The sequence below is a fragment of the Amphibalanus amphitrite genome, unplaced genomic scaffold (genome assembly GCF_019059575.1).
Source record: "Amphibalanus amphitrite isolate SeventyFive unplaced genomic scaffold, NRLGWU_Aamphi_draft 000277F_arrow, whole genome shotgun sequence".
NCBI classification, from domain to species: Eukaryota; Metazoa; Arthropoda; class Thecostraca; order Balanomorpha; family Balanidae; genus Amphibalanus; species Amphibalanus amphitrite.
The window spans coordinates 379,084-398,722 of NW_024881772.1; the positions used below are offsets into that span (position 1 = coordinate 379,084).

General features: G+C 45.8%; 1 protein-coding gene across 1 annotated transcript in view; it reads left to right on the top strand.

The window, feature by feature from the left end:
• LOC122387208 (SH2B adapter protein 1-like) overlaps positions 1-19,639 on the top strand; it is a 367,382-nt gene that overhangs the window by 104,935 nt on the left and 242,808 nt on the right. The window contains exon 4 of the mRNA XM_043377161.1: positions 4,883-5,007. Coding sequence (XP_043233096.1) covers positions 4,883-5,007 — 125 coding nt within the window. The remainder of the gene's footprint in view (positions 1-4,882; positions 5,008-19,639) is intronic.

Sequence of the window (19,639 nt, forward strand, 5' to 3'; positions counted from 1 at the left end):
TGTCACAATAAACTTCAATCAATTCCCTACAGGTACACAAAATTTGGCGCGCCTGCGGCGCGCCGTTTTTATGCTATGGCCCGGCGAAAAAGTGGGGGCGTTTAACGCCCCCCCAGCAACTCGCGGGTTAAGGGCCTCCTGACAGGTATGGTTGCGGTTGGTGGCAGGCCGTAGCCGGGCGAAGTCAGTGAGGGCCGAGGGGACCGGCCGTGCGCGACTATATGCGCTCATTAATCTTTGGACTCTAAATTCTGCCATATAACTGGAATTTGACGATCGGAGGGAAGAGGGCAGCGTCAATGCAACAAGCTTCGCTTAGCGGTGGCTCTGTCCTTGTGAATCCTTCCTATCAAAAGGTTCGGACTAAATTTATAAAAAGAAAAAAGGCTTTCAAGATCTATCATCTTTCACTGTCGACTGCTAGATTGCTATTGCAAGTGCCTTTAACCCGCGCCGTGCTGGTGGCCTGAACTTCCCGCCGAGTGCTGGGGGAAGGGGGCGTTTTCATGCCCCCCCGTCTAACTTGGCTCCTGGGCCACGTAGCTTCGGTGATTTTTAAGTTCAGGTCAAAGGTCAGGTCACCAGAGGTCATCAAAGGTCAAATTTAGTCCATTTCAATAATTTTGGAAAGTGCCACCGGCTAACTCGGGAACCAATAGAGCTACAGCGCCGCGGAAAAGCGCATTCGATAGCCCTTTTACAGACCTTTCTGAATTATGTTCTCAGATCTGACATCAGGGCAACGGTTTAGCCTCCAGAGGTCAAAAACTGTAAAAATAGCCGTTTTCCCGTACACTGTTTGTGGGCAATAACTTTTGATTCAAGAGAGTCACGACGTTACTTTTGGCAGCATCGTGTTCCTCTCGTCGAGGCACGTCCAATGAACTATTCGTTGACCTTGAAAGGTCTTTTTTAAATTTCACCTTAGGTCAAGGTCATGACCTGACCGGAAAGGGTCATGCTGCATATCAGTCGATCCGTATGGTCGAGCTGAACACATCTGACGTGTTTTCACCGCTCTAGCACGTCTCTATCAAAAGTTATGGCCACAAAACTGCTGGTGACCGTTCTTGACCTGAGATGACCTCAGGGACATACAGAGGGGTCGCAGGTGCAGTTTTCCGATTCATTGTGTTATGTTTACGTATGAACCGATGGTTGCGAGCGTTTTGAACGACATTTGTACAAAAGAGGCGCATATCAATTTTCTCCCATTGACTTATGCTGGTGACCTGACCTTGAAGACCCGGGTCTGAGATTTTCACAACATGTGCGTAAATGATGTATGAACAGGTTGAGATATTCGCAAAAAAAACTGACGGAGGGGGGGGCGTAAAAACGCTCCCCCCAGCACAGCGTGGGTTACGCCATGTTAACCCGCGCCCCACTGGGGTCTGCGTATAACACGCCCTACTGGGGGGGGGGGGGCTATTCATAGCCCCCCCCCCTCCTAACTCCGAAACTACTGGGCCGATCGTCAAAATTCAAACGGCGTCTGATAGCTCCGGAAAAACTGTCGAGCGAAACCTAATTTCATTGACCACGAGGTCACCGATGACGTCACAGGTCAGGTCAAAGTAAAAATTATTAGCATTTTGGCTTATTCACGTTTTGGGCTCTGGCCGCCGTCTTACAAGTCAGATCAGGCTCATTTTTGGATCACACACTCGGGAACAGATGCTCTAGTTACCCTGAGGGTAGCAAACTTGTACTTTGATTTTCAGGTCAAGGTCAGGTCATCACAGGTCACGAAAATATTATATCATGCATCGGTCACGTGACACATGTTTTATGGTCCATTTAGGTCAGAGATTTCGAATTTCTGTGTCATTCGAGGTCATTTTGAGTCTAATTTAGCTTATGTTAGGTCATTTTCAGGTCAAAAAAGGTCAAATTTTGAAGTTAAAAATTTTCAATAAAAAAGGTGTCTATAGGTCAGGATGCAGTTTGAGCTCAGGAACACGATGGTGCTATTTATAATGGCGTACAATGTCAAATACGTGCTGAAAAATTGATTTGAAAAACAAATAATTGAGAATTTTTTGCAATAATGCGTAAAACTTGGCCATTTTTGAAGATATTCAGCTAAAACTTGCTAGAGTTAGTCATGATAATGCGTTCTATCACATATATTCTGTTTTTTTTTTTCGAAAAGTCAAAAACTTTTTGAAAAAATGTAAAAATATAAATTTTGGATATTATTATATCAACTTTTCAAAATTTTCAAAATTTCGAAAATCCGAGATAGCAGTTTGATAGCGCAGTCTATTCTGAGTCCTCTCATGCAAAGAAATTGGATCTAGCCTAAAAACTGAGCTCTTGGGAGCGATTGCCGTGGTTCAATGTTTTGCGTCGAAATCGGCCGAACATGACGTCACTCTGACGTCATTTCCGGCCGACCTATAGTAGTTACGAAGTTCAAATTTTGACACAAGGTGTCAAATTGATGCAGCCTAAGGTACTGAAAGTTTGGCGTCGATACGTCAAGCAGTTTGGAAGTTATTGCAGAAAAACGGGAGGGGGGGCTATAAATAGCCCCTCCCCCAGTGGGGCGCGGGTTAATGATATGGGCCCTTTTCACCGTGCAAGGGCCTTTTTCACCATGGGCTCCTTTCACTATGAATGGGCCCTTTTCACCCTAGTACCCCACAGTCAAAAATTCATGGCGCCGCCCCTGGCTCAAGCTACAAAACTGTTGTGTCATTTCAAAACCCCATGTTAAGGCATGTTAAAAGTTGTACAGGGTGTCCAGAAAGAAAAGATACTACGGAAATTAAGTCGCATTCATTAACGCACGTGCCGATTTTGTTCCAAATTCATGTGCTTATAGTGCAAGATTTGGCAAAACTCATGAGCACTGTAATGCGTCGTTGGAAAGTTGTCTGCCTGCCCTCCGAGATGGTCAACATGACCATCAGTCACCTGCAGACTGTGCTAGTGCTGGAGCTGATCCGCCGTAAGGCCGCTCACATTGAGTATCTGCTTTGAGGAGCTGCCGCAACTAACCAAAGAGTTTACATGTCATGTGGCACCTGCTGTCTGTTTTGCCATATTTTGGCGAATACAAGCATGTGCCATTTTAAAACGTAAGGTGTTTATTTTCGGAATTACAGCAAAAAATAATAGTATCCGTTTTTCTGGACACCCTGTATATTTCCTTTAACCCTCGCCGGCCGAGGGGGGGGGGCGGATGCCGCCCCCCATAGGGTTTTTTTCGCGATAGCTCCAAACACGCTGGAGATAGAGAGCTGAAACCTGGCATACCTGACCTTTGATTCAAGCCGGATCTTTTGACTTCAACCGCATTTTCGGGTCATGTCAGGTCACTGACCTATGACGTCATAAGTGAACCTCTGCACGGTCTTCAGATGTCGCAACTTCGCAACGCCCTCACTGCCAGAGGAGCTTTCACAGGGAAATGAAAGTTGCAGGATCTAGTATCCATTACGAGTCTCACAACTTGTATGTCTCGGTTTTTTTCCTTAAGGTCATATGAGGTCAGGTCATTTTCGTGACCTCACCATCATGTCAATGGGGAAAAATGAAAACTGCTGTTCTGGCGCCGGGAACGATCTCCAACTATCTCAAGCACACAGAATCGTGATTTGATGCACTCCTTGCAAGGTTAGATGCGTCACTTTTGCAATGTTGACCTTGCTTGACGTCATTTATGACGTCTTGAAGGTCATATTAGTTTTTCGTCAATAACTCCCGATCAAATTGAGCTAGCGAGACGGGGAAACCACCAATGGACTCAGGAAGACTTGCCTAATCGAATGATATGCGACATGGCCTCTTTCGACCAACTTCGTGACCTGGGGGCGCTGACCTGACCGTGACCTGAGGTCAACACTCTAAGTTGACCTGACCCAAACAAAAAGTATATCATTCGACGCGCCAGAGCTAGGCGAACACGATGCTGTCAAAATCCCGGCTCTGCGGCCGTTTTTTACGAAGTTATTCACCAAAAACTGAACCGTACCTTGAGGCACTTGACCTTACCTCAGTGGTCACCGGTTGACCTAGGACCTTAAAATCGGGTACCAATCTTTGTGTCTCGTAACGGAGCACACGCTCGTTTCTTCCGCGATGCGCTAGCTCCACCAGGGGCGAAACGGCGAGGGTAGGTCGTACCCCCCCCCCTCCCCCGGCCGGCGCGTATGTAGAAAACCAATAGGTCCGGCGAGGGCAGTTATTTCCGGACCATTTAGCGCAGTATGAATTTTGATAATTGAACCAGTGCAGTGGTTTGGGAGATATGGGAGGAGGTCTCCGCCCTCACAGTCACTCGTTTAATAGAATGCAGCCCAGTCATACTCTGTTGGTGTTATACTTTTACTGTTTTACTTTTACTTTCACTGTTTTGTGACTTGGTGTCGTTGGGTGAGCACATTAATCGGGCTGAACAGAGCTGCTGACCACTGCGGCACGCTGTGCGCTGTGCGCTGTGTGCAGGTAGAGACTGGACTGACACTGTGCGCTGTGTGCAGGTAGAGACTGGACTGACACTGTGCGCTGTGTGCAGGTAGAGACTGGACTGACACTGTGCGCTGTGTGCAGGTAGAGACTGGACTGACACTGTGCGCTGTGTGCAGGTAGAGACTGGACTGACACTGTGCGCTGTGTGCAGGCGGAGACTGGACTGACACTGTGCGCTGTGTGCAGGTAGAGACTGGACTGACACTGTGCGCTGTGTGCAGGTAGAGACTGGACTGACACTGTGCGCTGTGTGCAGGTAGAGACTGGACTGACACTGTGCGCTGTGTGCACTGTGCAGGTAGAGACTGGACTGACACTGTGCGCTGTGTGCAGGTAGAGACTGGACTGACACTGCGCACTGTGTGCAGGTAGAGACTGGACTGACACTGTGCGCTGTGTGCAGGCGGAGAGCGGGCTGGAGTACGTGGTCGAGACGAGTGGCGCCCACCAGATGAGCACCTGGCTGGCGGCCATCCGCGCCAGCATGGACCGACCGTACACGGACGGCGACTTGCCGAGTAGCAGTCGGTGAGCCAGCCCACCCCCTCTGCGGCGCTGCAGCGCTGCCGGCTAACGCTCAGCGCGCCGGCGTTGATACTGCTGCGGCATATGCCCCCCCCCTGCCGTTGATACTGCCCCCCTTGCCGTTGATACTGCCCCCCTTGCCGTTGATACTGCCCCCCCCCTGCCGTTGATACTGCCCCCTTGCCGTCTCGCCCCTGGTGGAGCTAGCGCGTCGCGGAAAAAAAACGAGCGTGTGCGCCGTTACGAGACGCAGAGATTGACATCCGAGTTTAAGGCTCTAGGTCAACCGGTGACCTCAGAGGTCAGGTCAAGGGCTGCAAGGTACGGTTCCGTTTTGGTGAATAACTTCGCAGCATCGATTTTAGCAGCATCGTGTTCGCCTCGCTCAGGCACGTCGATTAAAGGCCGTCCCACACTGGAACTCGCATGCGGGTTGCCAGTTTTTGGGTTTTCGGGTTTCTTCTAAATCAAATGGTACAATCTAAGCTGAGTGACCTACACTACCCTCTAACAAGCGAGTCTGCATGTTTTTAGCTTGCGAGCTACTTTGCATCGCATTCCAAAAGTTGATTTTGAGTCAACTTTCGATTCTCCTCGCTGCGAGGTCTGCGAGTTTTGCGAGGTTTGCGGGTTTTTCGTTGGAGTCGAATTTTAGTTTGTTGCACTGGTATTGCGACTATATGTAATTTTCTGAAGGTGTACCGGATTCATTGCATTCATAAGGTTACCATAAGGGAACGTTTTAATCACTATGAGTTAGTATTATGCCCGCAAACTCAAAACCCGCAAACTCGCAACCCGCAGGCGAGGTCCAGTGTGGGGCGGCCTTAACCCGCGCCCTGCTGGGGGGGGGGGGTGTTTGAACACCCCCCCCTTGTGGTTTTTGGTACACCTTATCATACATCAATTCTACACATGTTGTGAAAATTTTAGACCAAGGTCATTCAAGGCCAGGTCACCAGGTCACTGTCACTCACCTCATAAAAAGTTTTAATGTCTGTCATAGCTACACCGAGTGACCGATCGCTTTGAAAATTTCAGCGATTGCTAAGAGCAATAGCATGTACAAAACGTATATCTCAGAATTTTGATATCGATGACCTAAGGTCAGATCAATTTTGCGACCTCCCCATTATAAGTCAATGGGAGAAAATTGAAATGCGCCTCTTTTGGATGAAAGACATTGACCACGTTTCCATGGGCATCACTGATCCGGATCAGTAAAAATGGATTAGCTAATCCTGTATAGTTAGACACTTTATGAAAATTAGAATAAGAGATTAACTGTTTGTATAAACCTAATCCACTTTGAATTATACCCTGTAAAGAAGAATTCAAAAAATATACACGATTTAAAGTTGCTGATCCGAATCAGTGATGCCCATGGAAACGGGGTCATTATAAACACTCCCAAACACCGAATTACAAGTGGTTTAGACATGACACTAAACATGAAAATGGTGTCCGTGACCCTTGTTTATGCCCTGAGGTCATCTTAGTTCACGAATGGTATCCAACAGTTTTTCGCAAATAACTTTTGATAGAGGCATGCTAGAGCGATGAAAACGCCTTAGATGTGTTCAGCTCGACGATACGGATCGACTGATATGCAACATGACCCTTTCCAGTCAGGTCATGACCTTGACCTGAGGTCAAATTTTCAAGTTGACCTTTCAAGGTCAAGTTATAGTTCATTCGATGCGTCGTGACGAGAGGAACACGATGCTGGTAAAAGTAAGCTCGTACAAGGCTTGGGTCAAAAGTTATTGCAGAAAAACTGTTTCTGAAAAAAATCGGTTATTTTTGCAGTTTTTGCCCCCTGCAGGCAAAACCGTTGACGTTAGGTCAAATCTGAGAGAATTACTCAGAAAGGGCGTTAATAGGGCTATCGAATGCGCTTTTCCGCGGCGCTGTAGCTCTATTGGTTCCCGTTCTTGGAAATTTTCGACATTCGACCTGGAAATCGGCGAAATTTTGCCTTCAATGACCTCTGGTGACTTGACCTTTGACCTGACCAAAAAATTGACCGTAAAGATTTCGTCATTATTTTTGACGTTCTTTCGAACGCCGCCTTCCGCGTATCGCTACGTGGCCCAGGAGCCGAGTTACAAGGGGGGGATGTTCAAACACCCCCCCCCCCCCAGCAGGGCGTGGAAATCCAGGACCCCCAGCCGGGCGCGGGTTAATATACTTTTTGTTTGGATGAGGTCAACTTAGGGTGTTGCCCTCAGGTCACGGTCAGGTCAGCGCCCCCAGGTCACGAAATTGGTCGAAGTAGGTCATTTCGCATATCATTCGATTCCGAAGGTCTTGCTGAGTCCATTGGTGGGTTTATATGACCCTAATGACGTCATAAATGACGTCACGCAAGGTCAACATTACAAAAGTGACGCATGTTACCTTGCAAGGAGTGCATCAAATAACAATTATGTGTGCTTGAGATACTTGGAGATCGTTCCCGGCGCCAGAAGAGCAGTTTTCATTTTTCCCCTTTGACTTAGAATGTTGAGGTCACGAAAATGACCTGACCTTATATGACGTTGAGGAAAAATCCGAGATATACCAGTTGTGAGGCTCGTAATGTTTATTAGATCCTGCAAGTTTCATTTCCCTGTGAAAGCTCCTCTGGCAGTGAGGAGCTTGCGACATCTGAAGACCTTTCATCGGCTTTCAATGCCCTGCCTCTCGCTGTCAGGGAGCAGCCACCGGGCGCTTTTAAAATGAATGTGAAACGGCGTCTGGGCCAATTTTAGAAAGTACCTATGCGTGCTTGTGGGCAGTGAAGGTTTTTTTTTGTGTGTGCTTGATTGCGTCATCATCCCCTCGTATTTACTTTTTCACCTCTTATGACTCGAACTCAAGAATAGCCATGTTGTGTGGATGAGTTTTTAAGTGTTCAATAAACAATAAACAATAACCGAAGGTTTGTTGTCAATAGTTTAAACACTATTCTTTAGAATTGTGTTTTTCTATTGAAAAACAAATCTGAGTTCCCTGACAATTTGGCAAAAGCTGCCTGAGATCAGTACAACTTGATGCTCGAGAAAACGGCTGTTCCAAATGTTCTGATTTTTCAGGATTACTAGTGGGCCAGGTGATCTAGGCTCTGGTATGGGTCTCTCCTCCGCGGACAATCTGGTGCACGTGCCACGTGACTTTGAAAATTCCCATGTTAAGCCAATGGGGAAAATGAAAAAATGCGTTCCGCGGCAGATTGCTCGAAAACGATCCAAACGACCCCCCATTTTCTTCCATGCGGATCAGCCACCATTCGGTGCACTACCCATGGGTATGTCGCAAAGTGGCCGGAAAAGTCCAGAACCACGTGCCACGTGCCGTTGAAAACGACCCTGCACACCGGAAATTTGGACTTTAGGTCATTTCGGCACACCCGCGAAGCAGACTATGACGTGGGTGACCAATAGAGATGCCTTTTTTGAACCCGCGAACCCGCTTTTTGCGGGTTTTCAAAACCCGCAGGGTTTTTGGCGGGTTCGAGAAGCAAAATTTAGTCGTGTGGCGGGTATTTGGCGGTCAGATCTTAGAACCTATAATATATATTTTTTTAGATGCAAAACACAATGCCAAGTGCATTTCCTCAGGCTAACAATACAATATTCATCAAAACAACTTTCAAAACAGAACCAAATTGAAAAATATATCAAGGAAGCACATTTCAAATGCAAAACTGAAAACAACCAGCAATAGCATCCACACTCCACAGTCTAGCAATGACCAAACCAGTGGTACAAGCAACAAACTACAAAGCATAAATAAATGCTGATGAAAGCATTCCATAAAACATAAAAGAACCTGAAAGCAAACTTATAGAAAGCTGAACTGAAGTATATGTGCAGTGTGCACTAGGTATACATTATGGAAGAACCAAATCAGAGCAAATGCCACATGTTACTTTATTTGCATCTGGTCGGCAAAAAAAAGAGCTATCAGCGAAACAAAATTTGATGCAAATTCATTGATTATCCTACTCTACGTTCTGCCCCACCTATATTACAAAAATAGCACACCAATTATCCTTACAAAAAATTAAAATATTGACTGAAATGCGGCCCAAACATTACGCAATACAATAATGGCGCACTTCCGACATTCTGACAAGGATTGACATTTGACTGCGTCAATTTTGGTCTCTGAGGCGAAGGAAAGCTGTCATTGATGACGTAATAATAATTTTAGGATCAATTTTTCTGTCTTGGTTTTTTGAATACTTTAAAATAGCAGTTATACATGTTACAAAACCACGTAGCTGGTAGCATTTATTTCTTTTTTTCTTTTTACGTCCTTATCATTTGTATGCCGAGAGAGGACCAGCCGGAGAGCATTACCAAGACCATCTATAAAATTATTACATTTAATTTAGCATTTACTGTTTTTTTATTTCTTAACCGGTGATTAACCCGCGCCCTGCTGGGGGGGGTGTTTGAACACCCCCCCCCCCCTTGTGGTTTTTCGCAAATATCTCAAAAACGGCGGCGCGGAGCGCCGCCGTTTTTGGTACACCTTATCATGCATCAATTCTACACATGTTGTGAAAATTTCAGACCAAGGTCATTCAAGGTCAGGTCACCAGGTCACTTGAAGTGACCTCACCTCATAAAAAGTTTCAATGTCTGTCATAGCTACACCGAGTGACCGATCGCTTTGAAACTTTCAGCGATTGCTAAGAGCAATAGCATGTACAAAATGTATATCTCAGAATTTTGATATCGATGACCTAAGGTCAGGTCAATTTTGCGACCTCCCCATTATAAGTCAATGGGAGAAAATTTAAATGTGCCTCTTTTGGACGAAAGATATTATAAACACTCCCAAACACCGAATTACAAGTGGTTTAGACACACTGAACATGAAAATGGTGTCCGTGACCCTTGTTTATGCCCTGAGGTCATCTTAGGTCACGAATGGTATCTAACAGTTTTTCGCAAATAACTTTTGATAGAGGCATGCTAGCGCGATGAAAACGCCTTAGATGTGTTCAGCTCGACGATACGGATCGACTGATATGCAACATGACCATTTCCGGTCAGGTCATGACCTTGACCTGAGGTCAAATTTTCAAGTTGAACTTTCAAGGTCAAGTTATAGTTCGTTCGATGCGTCTTGACAAGAGGAACACGATGCCGGTAAAAGTAAGCTCGTAAAGGGCTTGGGTCAAAAGTTATTGCAGAAAAACTGTTTCCGAAAAAATCGGCTATTTTTTCAGTTTTTGCCCCCTGCAGGCAAAACCGTTGACGTTAGGTCAAATCTGAGGGAATTACTCAGAAAGGGCGTTAATAGGGCTATCGAATGCGCTTTTCCGCGGCGCTGTAGCTCTATTGGTTCCCGAGTTATGCGTTGGCTTCTTGGAAATTTTCGACATTCGACCTGGAAATCGGCGAAATTTTGCCTTCAATGACCTCTGGTGACCTGACCTTTGACCTGACCAAAAAATTGACCGAAGTGACTTCGTCATTATTTTTGACGCTCTTTCGAACGCCGCCTTCCGCGTATCGCTACGTGGCCCAGGAGCCGAGTTACAAGGGGGGGGGGAGTGTTCAAACACCCCCCCCCCCCCAGCAGGGCGTGGAAATCCAGGACCCCCAGCCGGGCGCGGGTTAAAAGAGACAACGTAACCGAACATTACATTGCAAACATAAACTGAACAGTGGACCTGTACCAGAAAAAGTAGGAACATTTTCCGAGTGACATAGTCCTAAGTGGACAGGTGGAATAATAGGTGAAATATTTTGCTAGGTGTGCGTAGTAGAGTGTGCGTAGGTGTGTGTAGTGTTGCACAATGTGCGTCTGGATGTAACTCGTTTTGTGCAATGCACATGAATCGCCCCCGCCCCTAACCCTTCCCGGCCGGCCCGTGCTCGGCCTCCTATGTGAACGTAGGTGAACGTGTATGTGAATGTGCATGTGTATGCAATAAAAAAGTGAAAAAAGGGTTAGTGGAAAACGATGTGCGCGAAACAAGCCCCCGCCCCTATGACCCATCCGGGCCAACCCGGGACTGGCCCCTCCTGTGAGGGGCCGGTCTGCCGGCCGGGCGTGCGGAGCGCCGACCTAGACGGGTCGACGCTTCGCTCGCCCGGTCGGTGGTTAGGGGGCACCGCCCGGGGTTGCTTGCCGGGCGGTGCGGGCGGGGGCTGGCGGCCCGCCTGGAGAGCCGGGGAGGTAGCCATCAGATCTCCCCGGCTGGGGAAGCATCCCCCAGCTCTCCCCAGGGCCGTGGACGGCACCGTCCCGGTCTGGCCAGGCGGGCCGCCGATGGTGAGCACATATATGACCTTGGTGAGCACAATGTTTCATGCTTATTTTTGCCGGTATTTTTATGTGAATTATGTAAATAAAACTGTGAAAAAAAAATAAAAAACAAAAGTGATTTTTGTCTAATAAGTACTTGATTCTGTTAATGATTCCTATATTACGGCTTATGGCTAAGGCAAGATAGTCGATATGGGCAGACCACTTTAATTTAGTATCAATGTATACTCGAGGGCAGCGCTTTTCGAGGAGCGCTGTGGCCCGAAGGTTTGGACTTTGAATTGTGAAAAACGCCCGCCCGCCATAAAACGCAAACACCGCAAAACGCGCAAAACGCACGCCCGAAACGCCAACGCAAAGGTCGCAAAAAATAAACAAACGCCCGCCCGCCGCAAACCGTAAATAAAAGAAACGCCGCAAAACAATAAAACCGCCCGCATCGCACGCCCGCTAACCGCCAACCGAAAACGCCTAAAAATCGCCCGCCCGCCGCCAAAAGCAAACACCGCAAAAAAACGAAAAAGCGGCCGCCAACCGCAAACAAATTTAACACCGCAAACGACGCAAAAAAAGAAAACCGCCCGCATCAACCGCCCGCCCACCCGCCGCCAATGACAAACACCGCAAAAAAACACAAAACGCCCGCCCGCCGCAAAACGTTAACACCGCAAAACGTGCAAAACGCACGCCCGAAACGCCAACGCAAACGGCGAAAAAAATCGCCCGACCGCCGCAAACCACACAAAAAAACGCCGAAACGCCGAAAAAAAATGAAAACCGCCCGCACCGCACCGACGCTAACTGCTAACCGAAAACGACTAAAAGTCGCCCGCCAGCCGCCAAACACAAACACCGCAAATAAGCGCCCGGCCGCAGCAAGATAATTTATCAACGACTGGCATACCGTTAGGTTGGTCATGTTCGCAAATCAAAAAGGTATCTGCAAAAATCTCCTAGATGAAAGCGCCCGAGTAAAAAACGGATGGCACGTGCGTGTTCCTCGCCCCCAACTTCCTTCAGGTTAATCGTCATTTGGGTCACCTAACGCATTGACGACCGGCTGGGTGGAATGAACATTGCGCCAAAAAACGTAAGTGTATATTGTCAAAAAGAATCCCCAGAATGGTGGATCCCAAAAGTTTGAAACTACCACTTTGACCCACTGGACGACACCTTAAACAGTTGCCGACCGGATGACACCCATTGTTTGGTCACCCACGTGTATTAAGGAAATCCACTAAAAGCGGCTATTACATCCTCTCGTCAAAAATTAAAACGGTGGTTTCAAAGTCAAGATAAAGAGAGACAAGCATCACAATCACACTCGCATACATCATAGTCAAGATAATACAAGAAACATAGATACAGACAATACCAGCACACATGCACACCAGATGGTTAGCTCAACTCAGTCAGGTTGGATCCGTCAGCAGCCGCCTGAGGCGGTGCTTAACCCGCGCACCGACGGGGGTCTGCGCCAACTTAGTACCGACGGGGGGGGGGGGGGGCGGATGACCGCCCCCCTGAGATCTCGAGAACGAAGCGAGATAGCGACAAGCGGTAAACGGCATCGGATACGCACGGACAAGGTCTACAACTTTTACATAGGTCATTTTCAGGTCAGGTCAAAGATGACGTCACAGGGGTCGAAAAAGTCAAAATGGCGGCGCTAGATATGGAGAGGGTTTTTCTCGAATAACTTTCGAAGTAGTCAAGATAGGAACAAACTAGGGGCATCATCGTGACCCTCTCGTCGATCCGCATCGAATGATATATATGTTGACCTCGAAAGGTCAAGTTCAAAGGTTGACCTCAGGTCACGTGACCTCGAGGTCATCATGTATATCATTCGATGCGTCTTGACGAGCTGAACACAATGAGACCATCCGCGCGGCTGTATCTTGTTCCTGTAAGGAGTTATTGGCAAAAAACCTTTGGTGACCTTTGATGACGTCACATGACCTTACAGCTGCCCAACAGCAAAACAGACCTCAAGGTAGTGAAGGTTGATCGTATGTGAAGTCATGTATGGTATATGGGGCCATTCCGACCCGTTTTAGTGGTAAAAACAGGGAGTTGATTTTTCCCCCATTGACTTATAATGGGGAGGTCGCGAAATTGACCTGACCTTAGGTCACCGACATCAAAATTCCGAGATATACAAATTGTAGCTACTAATGACCTAATAACATCCTGCGACTTTCAAAGGCCTCCGACATCTACTGTAGCTCTGGCACGGTGACAAAGTTGCAAAAAAGTGACTTGAGGTTGGGTCATTCAAAGTGACCTGGTGACCTGACCTTAAAAGTTAGGAGGTTCAAACTTGCACACCATGTGTAAAATTGATGAGAGAATAGTCATACCAAATTTCGCGGCGCTACGCGCCGCGGTTTTCCCGCTATCCGCGAAAAACCTCAGGGGGGGCGGATATCCGCCCCCCCGTCGGTGCGCGGGTTAAAAACAGGCACCGGGAGCCCGAGCAAATCGGGTGACAGGCGGTTGTAATGAACCGGACCACGGCTGATGAAGCGCCTCTTGCCTGCTTCGGTTCTAGATCGGAGCACATATAGTGAGTGGTCCTGTCGGGTCACCCTAGCTTGCGCTCCTAGTGAGCTCCTAGCGGCAGCCACGGTTGACAAACCGGCGGCTAACACCTCGGGCTCACCGAAGCGCAGCAGTTTGTGCACCATGCACAGTGTGCCATGCACCACAAGGTTCTCCGCGCTGAGCCAACGCAGCTTCTCAAGCAGGTCCGACACGTGATCATACTTTTTGCGTCCGAAAATGATTTTTGCCCCATAATTTAGAGTCTTCTGAATGAGTGCAAGGTTCTTCTTCGAACCGTTGCCATAGACAGTGATACAGTATCGAAGCTGCGAGAGAACCAAGGCGTTGACCAGCACGGAGATGACGGACGGAGGCAGGCGCCCCCTGAGATGTGATAGGCCACTGAGAATGCCGGAACAGCGCCGGGTGACGGCAGAGACGTGAGTGTTCCAGGTGAGGTTACACGCCACACTATGCCGATAGGCGTTATCACAAGTGTATTCGCGGTCATTGGGGCGACGTAAGAAAAGAAGAAAACAACTGGCCCCAAGAACTTTAAATTATCAGTTAGCATGCATCTTGTCCTTGATCTGTAGATAATTTACCATTAATTGCTAGAGAAAATTGCATTTAAAATCTTCCATCTATGTTTTTTTCATCGTTTGCACAATATGTTTTTTTTAAAATAGAAACACTAATAAGAAATAGTTCCCGCATCATCAAGAACAATAGGGAAGGCTTGAAGTGAATACAGTAATCTTAACGGTGTTGTAATCTATGTGAAGACACTTCTAAAATTGCCTGTAGAAATATTGAAGGCAAAAGTTCAACTTTTTCACAAGACGGATGTCTATAAACCTATTCAACGTGTGACAACTCAGCCGGTATTTCGTCGCCTACAGCCCAGCTTTCCCTAGTGACCGATAGAGGCGCTGCTATCGATGTCCGCCCGTGCCGCCTAACGCATCATGGGTGCGCCGAAATGACCAAAAGTCCCAATTTCCGGTGTGCAGGGTCATTTTCAACGGCACGTGGCACGTGGTTCTGGACTTTTCCGGCCACTTTGCGACATACCCATGGATAGTGCACCGAATGGTGGTTGATCCGCATGGAAGAAAATGGGGGGTCGTTTGGATCGTTTTCGAGCAATCTGCCGTGGAACGCATTTTTTCATTTTGCCCATTGGTTTAACACGGGAATTTTCAAAGTCACTTGGCACGTGCACCAGATGGTCCGCGGAGGGGAGGCCCACACCAGAACGTAGATCACCTGGCCCACTAGAAATCCTGAAAAAAAAAATCAGAATTTTTGGAGCAGCCGTTTTCTAGAGCATCAAGTTGTACTGATCTCAGGCAGCTTTTGCCAAATGTCAGGGAACTCAGATTTGTTTTTCAATAGAAAAACACAATTCTAAAGAATAGTGTTTTAACTATTTTTGGAGCAGCCGTTTTCTAGAGCATCAAGTTGTACTGATCTCGGGCAGCTTTTGCCAAATGGTCAGGGAACTCAGATTTGTTTTTCAATAGAAAAACACAATTCTAAAGAATAGTGTTTTAACTATTGACAACAAACCTTCGGTTACTCCCAAGTATTTTACTGTGTCTTCCCTTTTTATAGAGTCATTATTTAATTGTATTTCTAGATCAAATTCATTACTTGCGTTACTGTATATTTGATTTATGTTTTTTTTTAGTGTTGAGGGTAAGCTTGTTCATTTGTAGCCAGGAGCAGATAAGTTAAGCTTCGCAGTTAATGATATTTTCAAGGTTGTTTTTGTTTGTTGCTTCAAAGAAAATCGCGGTTTCATCTGCATAAAGGATATATTGACGCAGCTGCGACATAAAAGCGTATTCTGCGTGGTTTGCATGTGGCAAATATTGCGAGCAGTCTGGCAAATCTCTAATCCGAATTTAGCATCGAATGCAAAACTGTTAGCGGTCCTCAAAACTAGAAGGCGAAGAACACCAAACGGATAAAAATTGTTTGTTGAGCTATGAAAACAATAGTTTTTGGGTGATGGTGGAGGTGATGTGAAGGTGGTTGTTTTTAATACCTAGTAGGGTATGTATCTATTTTTCGCCATTGTATCTTTATTTTTGTGTAATTGGGAGCCACGGCAATATGTGACAGATCCATCAATGCTCATAAGCCAAGGTATTGCAATTATTTTTGTTGATAGGTAAACGCTGATTCTGCTGGAAAATGTAAAGTGAGTTAGGAGCAGGTGGGTGACGGCACGTGATCGCCTGAGGCGGTGGGGGGTAAAAATATTTTCGTCATTTAATGCTCAATGCAATCGCTTGGAGGTAAGCTATGGTATTTCTGAGCATGATTAATAATGTAAATAGAGTGAATAACCTTATGCTCATGTTATATGTTGCAAATTGATATAATTAAAACTAAATTGATATATTTCGATATTGCACCGTCATCAGAATAAGAAATTATTCTTATTCTGATGACGGTGCAATATCGAAATATATCAATTTAGTTTTAATTATATCAATTTGCAACATATAACATTAGCATAAGGTTATTCACTCTATTTACATCAATGCAATCGCTGCGACTTTTTACAAGACTTTCTTCTCGTCGTTGTTCCTTGCTTTCAACGACTGGTCCCCAAGTGATGACTATCCTCACGCAAGATAGGATGAATGGAGCTAGCAATTAAGCCCAAAAAACATATCGAAAATGTTACAAAGCACTTCTTTTGAAGGAGATGAATTGAATGGTTTTGGAGCCTCACGAAACATGTTTCAGATATGACGCGTAAAACAAACTGACGCATAAAGACTGTGTTCAAAAGTGTGAGCGGCAGCTCCACAAGCACTTGTTGACAAATGAAAATCGTAGGTACTGCTCGGTCGCCATAGCAACAAGTAAGCGTCACAAATTTCGAACATTATCTGAGTGCGCCAAGTTCGACTACATCGAGGACGATGGGTGATGGTTGCCAGCTGATTAAATTAACGAAACGCGTTTGCAAGTAAATGGCGAAGTACTTGTATGAACAGCATTATGACATATATATGTTTTCAAATATAACCTTATGTTCAATGATTGCGAAATGCAAAAGGTTCCAAAAACCTTTATATTCAACCATATTGATGAGTGGTGATGAATGGTAAAAACCTTTATATTCAACCATATTGATGAATGGTGTGTGAGAAAATGAATGAATGAATGAAGGACTGAATAATTGGATGATTGTATGAATGAATGAATGATTGAATGAATGAGTGAATGAATGAATGAATGAATGAATGAATGAATGAATGAATGAATGAATGAATGAATGAATGAATGAATGTATGTACGGATGAACATGAATGATTGAACGATTGAGTATTGTTTCGAGGTTTGAATGAATGGTTTAATGGTAAAGTACTTAAACTCTTTGATGTAAGATGGTGGCCTTTGATGACTTGATTGTCAAATTATCTATAGCTGAGTGATGTGTGAGTACATAGATGGTTGGATGTTTGACTGATTGCATGCCTCGATGGTCGAATAGACGACTAGATGCTTGTGGTCTAGTGATTGATAGATGATAGGGATGAATTAATGTGTAAATTGTGGACACATGTATTATATTTATATGAAAGGGTAACTTGTGAACATTTCAACTGTAAGATGGTTGTCTATTTTGCGCGAGAATTTACCAATGTGAGACTTCCTGACTTAGCTGTTATCGACATACTCTGGCGCTGTTGTGACTAAATGATTTAATTTGCAATTCTGAACTGAAGAAGGACAGTGTCCGAAATATATTCATTTTGTAATTAATTTTGGAACCTTTTGCATTTCGCAATCATTGAACATAAGGTTATATTTGAAAACATATAACGAAACGCGAATAAATTCAATTTTTGTTTGAGATTGCGCGTAAAATCTGTTTGTTAATTTGAAATAGCATTGAATTAGTTTTTGTATATTGAATAACTACAAACGCCTCTGTGCAAGAAATAAATCAAGGCTTATGAAAATCATGAGTAGGGTTGGAAAAAGCAGAAAAAGGATCACGTGACTCGCGTCCCAACCTTATCTGTAAGAATCTTGGTTAGGAGACCATGGGTTAGATCAAGCAATTTATGACCCTTAGCCCAAAATCAAATCAGTAACTAAGGTTACCAAATTACAATGTGAACATGCATTGTGTATTCATCATTATGTTTTGCTTGCTCACAAATGTCCTGATAAAACAGGGTATTGAAAATATAGGTAAAGATTAACATGATATCTAAAACATGTGTGTTGACTGTTGAGCAATGTGCGCCTGCTTACTACTACTGTTAACTTGATTACTATACTGATTTTAGGGCACTGGAAAGAAACTTTACATTCATTTTTTTCATCTTCATGCATTGATATTTATGTATAATTTTGCGTTTACAGTTTGATTAAAAACTTAAAACAACATTTTTATGCATTTTCGTGACCTCACCAATCACCATTATAAGTCAAAGGGGAAAAATGAAACTGCTATTCTGGCGCCGGGAACGATCTCCAAGTATCTCAAGCACACATAATTGTGATTTGATGCACTCCTTGCAAGGTTACATGCGTCACTTTTGCAATGTTGACCTTGCGTGACGTCATTTATGACGTCATTAGGGTCATATTAGTTTTTCGTCCATTACTCCCGATCAAATTGAGCTAGCGAGTCAGGAAACCCACCAATGGACTCAGTAAGACCTTCCGAGTCGGTTCCCACTAGAGGGACAGCATTACGCGTAGCGTAACGAATCAATTTTCATTAAAATCGGCCCAGTAGCGGCTGAGATATTGCCAGAATAAATTTGGCGAATCCTTGTAGCCGGTGGTGCCCTGCGCCGGTATTCATTGCCAAAGGTCAACGACCTCCCGGCTCTGATTTCGCTCAGTTTTGCAAGCGAAGAAACTGAGCCTAAAGCACGTGCTCTCTGATCGGCGCCGGCCGCGGCACAAAATCACGCAAAGATGCGCCCGCCACGTGCAAACCGCCGAGCGCACCCCACCAAGATTTAATGCGACAAATGGTTGCACGCGCCCGACTCGGCGCCAAAATTTCAACCCCGCAGCCCGCACCATTCCGGAGCAACAGCCCGCCAAAGGGAACTGACGCGTCACGTTCATCCATACGTGACATTTTGAATTTTGATGCGTACAGATATTTTGATTTTTATATAAGTGAATTCCACAATGCTTTGAATATGCTAAATTGATCTAGATATTCGAAAATCGCACGCCCTAATGGATGATTTATGGTATCTTTTGCGACTGAGAATGGATCGGTCTTCAACCCTAGTGACCGAAAACGAGGTGATGGGTAGCAACTAGCAAGTGCTGGTGACCGCACAATTCCACGTTTGGTGGGTGATTGGGCATGGAATGACCCACATTTAAGATTTCCATGAGCAGTTTAACCTCCCAGCACCAGTGTGACCCACAGTCTGACCTCCCAGCAGCAGTGTGACCCACAGTCTGACCTTTCAGCAGCAGTGTGACCCACAGTTTGACCTTTCAGCAGCAGTGTGACCCACAGTCTGACCTCCCAGCAGCAGTGTGACCCACAGTCTGACCTCCCAGCACCAGTGTGACCCACAGTCTGACCTTTCAGCAGCAGTGTGACCCACAGTTTGACCTTTCAGCACCAGTGTGACCCACAGTCTGACCTCCCAGCAGCAGTATGACCCACAGTCTGACCTCCCAGCAGCAGTGTGACCCACAGTCTGACCTTTCAGCAGCAGTGTGACCCACAGTCTGACCTCACAGCACCAGTGTGACCCACAGTCTGACCTTTCAGCAGCAGTGTGACCCACAGTCTGACCTCCCA